Source organism: Mandrillus leucophaeus, unplaced genomic scaffold (genome assembly GCF_000951045.1).
Source record: "Mandrillus leucophaeus isolate KB7577 unplaced genomic scaffold, Mleu.le_1.0 Scaffold128, whole genome shotgun sequence".
Lineage (NCBI taxonomy): Eukaryota > Metazoa > Chordata > Mammalia > Primates > Cercopithecidae > Mandrillus > Mandrillus leucophaeus.
In genome coordinates this window covers 1784654-1792791 of record NW_012101209.1, presented here as the reverse complement: position 1 = coordinate 1792791, position 8138 = coordinate 1784654, and the positions used below count along the sequence as shown (strand labels likewise).

General features: G+C 46.2%; 1 protein-coding gene across 1 annotated transcript in view; it reads left to right on the top strand.

Moving 5' to 3' along the window:
* Window positions 1-5786: 5786 nt before the first annotated feature.
* The window catches only part of GHRHR (growth hormone releasing hormone receptor), a 14806-nt gene continuing 12454 nt past the window's right edge, over window positions 5787-8138 (top strand). The window contains exon 1 of the mRNA XM_011972192.1: window positions 5787-5886. Coding sequence (XP_011827582.1) covers window positions 5803-5886 — 84 coding nt within the window. The 5' untranslated portion in view covers window positions 5787-5802. The remainder of the gene's footprint in view (window positions 5887-8138) is intronic.

Sequence of the window (8138 nt, the reverse complement as noted above, 5' to 3'; positions counted from 1 at the left end):
AACATTGGGGAAGACCTGTTTTCAGAACTGTGGAACTCTGTCTCTGTGTCATTGTTCTCTCTCTAGTGCTCCGCTTCAAAAATTTCACCAAACTTGACTTTCTCAGTCTCGAGTCTTTATTTCCTTTACTCATAAAAATCACCAGAATACATTTGGGTTTCTCTTCTTGAGCTGTGGCCTGGAAACTGCCTCTAGGGAAAAATAAAGAACAAAAAACTGGCTTGTAGGGATCAGCTTGTCTACTAATGTCTAAAAATAAAAGGTTTTATATAGTTTGGTTGAAATTTGTGTTGTTAAGGTAGAAGGGTAACAGTTCCTATTACTCCAACTTGGTTGGAAGCAGTTCCTCAATATATATTTTTAACACATCTCCATGTTGATGTGAGGGGTCTCCAGAAAGCTCATGGAAAATAAATATTATGAAAAACTATGCATAGGTTTCAAAAATTTTTAGCACTGAAAAAACTGCTACTAACTTACTATAACGTGTCTGAACAGGATCTAGTTTGGGGCACTAAGAAGGATAAGACATAAGTTTGAAAAGAGCTCTTATTAGAGCAGGCCAGGTGCAGTGGCTCATGCCTGTAATCCCAGCACTTTCAGAGGCCAAAGTGGGCAGATCAGCTAAGGGCAGGAGTTCAAGACCAGCCTGGCCAACATGGTGAAACCCAGTCTCTACTAAAAATACAAAAATTAGCCAGGCGTGGTGGCAGGCACCTGTAATCTCAGCTACTGGGGAGGCCAAGGCAGGAGAATCGCTGGAACCTGGGAGGCAGAGGTTGCAGTGAACCAAGAGTGCATCACTGCACTCCAGCCTGGGTGATAGAGTGAGACTCCATCTCAGAAAAAAAAAGAAAAAAAAAAGCTGTTTTCAGAGCAAAATAAATTCTGCTTTAATTGTGGCAGGAACTGATATCAAATTATGATGAAGCTTGTGTGGAAGAATGGTGAAATAATTGATACTTTATGAAAAATTTAGGGAGACAATGCCCCAAATAAATTAGCAGTTTACAAGTGGATAATTCCTTTTAAGAAAGAATGAGATGATGTTAAAGATAAAGCCTGTAGCAGCAGACCATCCACATCAATTTGTGAGGAAAAGAATTAATTTTATTCATTCCCTAATTGAAGAGGACTGATGATTAATGGCAGAAACCATAGCCAATACCATAGACATCTCAATCAGTTCACTCTACGCAATTCCAGCTGAAAAATTAAAGTTGGGCAAGCTTCCCAACTGATGGTTGCCAAAAGCATTGCACCCAGATCAACTGGAGACAAGAGTAGAGATTTCAGCAGAAATTTTAAACAAGCAGGTCAAGATCCCAAAACATTTCTTCAAAGTTTTGTAAGAGAAGATGAAGGATAGCTTTGCCAGTACAGTCTTGAAGACAAAGCACGATCAAAGCAATAGCTACAAAGAGGTAGAAGTGGTCCTGTCAAAGCAAAAGCAGATCGGTCAAGTGCAAAATCCATGATGAAAACAGTTTTGGGGATGCTCAAGGTATTTTGCAGGTTGACTTTCTGGGGAGCCAAAGAATAATAACATCTGCTTGTTATGAAAATGTTTTGAGATAGCCAAAGCTTTAGCAGAAAAATGCCCAGGAAACCTTCTCTAGAGAATCCTTCTCCACCACCACAATACTCCTGTTCATTCCTCTGATCAAACAAGGCCAGTTTTGCGAGAGTTTTGATAGGAAACCATTACACATCTACCTCACAGTCATGATTTGGCTTTCATGACGTCTTTTTGTTTTCTAATCTTAAAAAATATTTTAAGGGCACCCATTTTTCTTTAGGTAATATTGTAAAAAAGACTGCATTGACGTGGCTAAATTCCCAGGACTCTCAGTGTTTTAGGGATGAACTACATGGCTGGTATCATTGCTTACAAAAGTGTCTTGAAAGATTATGTTGAGAAATAGAGTTTATATTTTTTATTTTTTAATTCCATATTTCCATGAACTTTGTGAACTCCTCTTGTACAAACAGATTTAGTTCATACCTTTCAACTCCTCAGTAGTATTCCATTGTATGAATAGATCACATTTTGTTTAGCTATTCTTTTCTCATTGGACAATTGTGTTGTTTTCTGGTTTTTACTGCATGTTATAAACAACACTGAACTCAGAACGCAAATATCCAGAAATGGAATTTCTGGCTTATAGGATATGTTCATTCTCAAATTCAATAGATAATATCAAATTGTTTTTCAAAGTGGTTATACAAAATTCGCTCTCATCTGAACTTTATGGATGTTCCCCTTTCTTTACATTATCTTCCAGACACTGTGTTATCAGACGGTAAAGTTTTAGGCAACGTGATAGGTGACAATGGGTAGTTTATCATTATTTTTTTTCATATTCTTTAGTATTAGTAATGTTAAACATTTCTTCATGTGTTTATTGACCTGTATACGTCACTTCTTTTCTGAATTGTCTCTTTATATCATTTGCTCACTTTTCTACTCAGTTATTTTTAATTTTTATCTTTCTTACTGATTTTTTTCTTTCTTTTCTTTTTTTTTCTTTTTTTTTTTTTTTTGCGACACAGTCTTGCTTTGTTGCCCAGGCTGGAGTGCAGTGGCACGATCTTGGTTCCCAGCAACCTCTACCTCCCAGGTTCAAGGGATTCCCCTGCCTCGGCCTCCCGAGTAGCTGGGACTGTGGGTGCGTGCCACCATGCCCAGCTAATTTATGTATTTTTAGTAGAGATGAGGTTTCACCATATTGGCCAGGCTGGTCTCAAACTCCTGACCTCATGATCCGCCTGCCTTGGTCCCAAAGTGCTGGGATTACTGGCGCGAGCCACCAGGCCCGGCTGATTTTTAGATATTTTTAAAATATATTTTTGATACTACAGATTTGTTTGTCAAGATTGGTTGCAAACATTTCTTTCAATTTGTAGCAGAAAAATGCTTTTAATTTTCATCTATGGCATCCTCTCTTGAACATACATTTAAAAATGTTGATGTGGTCACACTTGATTTTTTTCTTTATGATTTTTATTTTATATGACAATCTCCTTTATTCTAAGGCCATAAAAATAAATTTCTATTTTTTGAAGCATTTTTATGATTTTGTTGTTTTGTAGTTAGGATTTTTAACCTAGAATTTATATTTTGTAAAGGTGAGTTAGAGATCTAATCTTATTTTTTCATACGAAGAATCAGTTTTTCCAGTCTTCTTTGCTGTTAGTCCACCTGTGTTACATGCTGTCATAAATGATTGTCCACTGTGATCTAGGTTCTGCATGAGGTTCTTTACAGTACACGGTTTTCCTTGTCCACGTATCCCACCAATCCTATAAAGGTGTTAGTATCATCCCCATTTTTCAGATGGGAAAACGGAGGCTCATATGGTATGGATGTTTTGTTCTCTCCAAATCTTATGTTGAAGTAGACCTGCATTGTTGGAGGTGGGGCCTGGTGGGAAGTGTTTGGGTCATGGGGGTGGATCCCTCATGAATGGCTTGGTGCCCTCCCCATGGTAATGAGTGAGTTCTCGCTCTGTTAGTTCATGCAAGAGTTAGTAGTTGAAAGAGCCTGACATCTCCCTTGCTCTCTTGCTCCCTCTCTCACCATGTGATACACCAGGGGTTCCCCCTTCACCTTCCACCATGAGTGGAAGCTTCTTGAGGCCCTCACCAGAAGCAGATGCCAGTGCCATGCTTCCTGTACAGTCTGCAGAACTGTGAGCCAAAATAAACCTCTTTTTAAAAATATGATACCAAGCCTTGGGTATTCCTTTATGGTGATACAAATGGACCAACACAGAGGCTCAGAAAGGCTAACTAACTTGCCAAATGTGTGACAGCTAGCAAGTGATGGAGGCGGAATTTGAATCCTGAGTGTATACAGAATTAGCTAGAGAAGACAGCTCCATGAAGAAACAGGCCTGCAGGGATCCTTGGGGAACATGAACAGTTAGAGGAGGGTTTCTCAGCCTTGGTCTTATTGATCTTTAGGACTGGATAGTTCTTGATATGGTCGAAGGTGGGAGCATCCTGTGCATTATAGATGCGTAATAGCATCCCTGGTCTATACTCATTAGATACCAGGAGCACTTCACTACCCCACCCCCCACCCCAACTCCTAGTTTTTATTTTGATAATAAAAAATGTCTCCAGACATTGCCAAATGTCCCCTAGGGAAGCAAAATTGCTCCAGGTTAGGAACCACTTGTTTAGATAGTAATAACTATTATTAATTATCACTATCAACCTCAATAATTAGCCATCATTAATGCTAATGATGTTGATGCTAATTATCAACAGTGATTAATCGTAAGATTTTTTTTTTCCAGGTGCTGTTGCTTCTTTGTAGCTGAATAACAGAAAGTTCTAGCTTTCCCTTCAAGTTATACCTTTTCAGCACTCTGCTTTTCCAATCTGTGAGCGCTCAGCCTGCCAAGAGAGGAGCTCTGCTCTCCCCTAAAAGTGTAAAAGTGTGCAGAGCTCTGTGTGGCATGCTGCTTGCACCCTTTCCACAGTTAAGCTCGTGAAAACACTTGCACAGGGTAGGAGAGTTTTGGAGCTTCGGGTAGTTCATGTTTTCTTTTTGAAATATTTTTCTTCAGCATTTTGTTGACAATGAAGAAAAATGGAAAAATAAACCCCTGCTGATGTCAAAACAAGCCCTAAATCCAGATGTAGCGGGGGCGAGGAGCCTTCAACATTCATGATGCGATCGGGTTGTAAACATGTCTGGTGTTTTAGCACCCCGCCCAGCAGCTTCTGTGAGTGGAGACGTGCACACAAACATCAGGACCTGTCGGCTACTGGGACATTCAGGTCTTTCAGAGGTGACATCTTTGACATTTCAAAATGCTGTGCAAGATCTAGGGGCATTTAGAACGCTGTCTTTAGCCTGGTCCATGGAGACCCTGCATTTTAAAGTCGAAAACTGTAATATAAGTGACCAGACAATGAATGTTCAACATAGTTTGAGTGGCTGTGTAAGCCTTCTCATTTGTGCTACTGATGACAGTTGTCCTCCCCTATTCAAGATGACCTGACCCACGAATCCTCTCACAAGGCTTCCATCCAACCTCGTTTTCCCCTCTTGCCATGAGAGTTTTGGAGAGATTTTGACAAGCCCCCATGTGAAGTCCAGAGCCTTGACACTGGCAGCTTCAGCTCACCATCCAGGCCAGAGTCCTTGCCTGGTAAAGGACCCAGATCTTGCTGACACATTCCTGGCCAGTCCATGCCAGTGCCTAGAGATCACATGTCCTTTCTTAAGACCATTCCAACCCTCCATCTCCACTGATACCATCCCCTTCCCCTTCCCCACCAGGTCCACACAGCTCTGACCACTCTCCAGCCCTGTGGATAAGGCTAGGAGCACACACCAAACAACCTGGGGGCTTCCCAAGGGCAGGCCCAGGTCTCCTTCCTATTCTGTAAGATCCCATCAATCTGAGAGGTCACTCCAGCGATGACCACCAGATACCTGGGCCTAGAGAAGAAAGTAGTAGAGAATATTGACCAAGTGACCTGTGACTGTCACCTCTCTGGGCCTTTGCTATCAGGACAGACACACGAGCAGACTTATAGCCAGAGTAGAAGGTGGTGAGGGCAGGGCTCAGCCCCTGCCTGCTGGAAACAGAGTCCCACCTCAGGGTCAGGGCTGAACTGAGCAGGTGTCCTGCAATCCTGGTGAATATTCAGCGGGCTGTGTCCCCTTGGCTAGCTCCTGCCTATGCAAACAGCCACCTGAGAAAGGGAAGCAGAGGGTGCGGTGGCAGCGGCTGTGTCAGGGGACAGCAAGGGAGGGAAGACACCCAAGGCTTACTGAGGCTGATGGAGGGAGCCGCTGCTGGGCTCACTATGGACCGCCGGATGTGGGGGGCCCACGTCCTCTGCGTGTTGAGCCCGTTACCGACCGTGAGTAGCCAGTTCAGACCCTCCTGCCTCTCCCACTGGGCTCCAGATTTGGGAGCCACAGGGCCAACTGGAGCCTGGTGGAGACCCTACTGCCCTTCGACTCTAGAGTCCCTCCCAACGAACAGGTGCCAGGTTGTGGCTTGGAGAGCTCCTGATACCAGGGCCCCCTCCCTCATCTCCCTCTGCCTGGCAGTCTGTAGTGACTCTGGGTAGCGCTATTAACATGTCCTTCTTGGGGCTGAGCTGAGCTTACCTTCCTGTTGCTTCCCCCAAGGCCTGGCTGTGCTTTCTGGGGGCCACAGAGACTCTGTCTGCCCCAAGACAGTGCCTCAGAATTGGGAAGGCAAAGTCAGGGCCCCGTCTTAGTCCCCCCAGTCGGCTCCTTCTCTTGGCTATGCATCTGTGATGCTTCCACACGCTCCTGTGGTAAGATTTCCAGATCCCTTCTTAGCCCCATGACTCCCTGAGCCACTCTCCAATTTGGCGGTTTCCTTCGAAGAGGGTGTGGCCAGGGAAGGAGTGGAACCTGAGGAGTTGGTGGAGACCAGCTGCTTCTGCTCCAGCAGTTAGACGATCCATCATCCTCTCATGATGCGGAGGGCTGGAGAGGCTTTTGACAACCAAATAGTACTCCATGGGCTAGAGAGCTGGAGCACGGGGATCAGGAGAGAGGGCCCTTCCTGAATGTGCTGCAGTTTCCCAGTAACTTTCCAGGTTACTGCAAGTGACAGCAGGGACCATACTGGAAGTCACAAGGTTCTGGTGGGGGCTGAAGCATTCTTCCTCCGCTGCCTTATTGGAGGGTGCTGCCCCTCCCGAGCACCTTGCTGCACCTGCTCTTAAGTGCGCAGCCTTTGGGCTTGAATCCTGGACCCATGAAACTAGTCACGTGACCTGCAAGTTCCTCAGCCTTCCTGAGCCTTGCTTATCTCTTCTGTTAAAAGAGAAAATAGCCTCTGGCCTGGATTGTTGTGCATTGAGTGGAATCTGATTTGTCAAGGGCTGGGCATCGGGGTGCAACACAGGAAACTTCGACTGCCCCCTGGCTGCCATCTGTGTGTGCTCTACAGCAAAAGATTAATTTTTAGCAGAGGGACCCAAGACCTGGTGGTGGCCATTCAGCAGATGGTGCTAGCACCAAAGCTAGAACTCAATCACTGTTTCCCAGTGTGGGCTCCATCCCCTGCTGACACCAGGAAGAGCAGCAGGCACAGACGCGAGGCCTGGGGGTCCAGGGCGATGGAGCCTCCCCTCAGGGGTGGGTGGGGCCCAGGATGTGTGTGGGGGTGACTGGGAGCCCCAGGATGTGTTTTGCCAGTCCTGATTCAGCAGGAGCATTTGGATAAATCTTGGAACAATCTGTCCTTCCACTCCCACCACTTCCCTCCCTAGAATGTCTCCTTACATCTGGCCCTGTGACCACACATCCTGAGTCATTAGTTGGGCTTCCCTGAATTTCCCTCCTTCTCTTAGAGGTGTGGGCACTGTCTGTCCATCCTTTTGGCAAGAGGCTGCTCACCTGGAGTCCTTTGCCCTCAGTGGTTCCCCCAGATTGGCCCTGAAAAGTTTCCCAGGCAGGGTTGGGGCTTGCCAGACTGTGCGGTAGGCGGAAGGATAGGCTGAGACCACAGCTCTTCCGACAGCCCAGGGTCAATGTCAGGTTGACAGTGTGAGAAAGTCCCATACAGGCCCGTCTGCCCTCCTGCTCTTCCTTCCCTGCTTCGTGCGCTCAGTCTGTTGGGAGATGTGGGGGAGACGCAATGGGGTTCTGCCCTGAGATGGACCTGGGGTTATGAGTCCTGGGGAGGAAGCCAAGAGCTGAGTCTGGGGCACCCACCAAAATCAGACCTGGAGCCTGGGACATCTGCACCCTGAGGCCCTGCAGCGCCAAGCAGGAGATGGCAGAGCCGCATCCAAGCCATGGACCCATGGGGTCAGCAGGGCGGGACAGGAGTGACTTCTGCCAGGGCAGCACTGGTGGGGGTGACCCTCTTTACTAGGCTGGGTCTCCAGATCTTCTCCTAGCCCGCAAGTCTGCGGCAGAGCCCTCGGGTCTCTCCATGTGGTCACCCACCGTCTATTGTCCCCATTCTGGTGGTCAAAGTCTCTACTCTCTGACCCAGCCCTGGTCTTACATCTGCTGCACTATTTGCTGTGCCTGCATTTCTCCCAAAGAACACTAGCTGTTAATTAAACCTTTGCTGACACGGATCCTGTTAGACATCGAGGGGGTGTGTGTGTCGGGGGGCGGG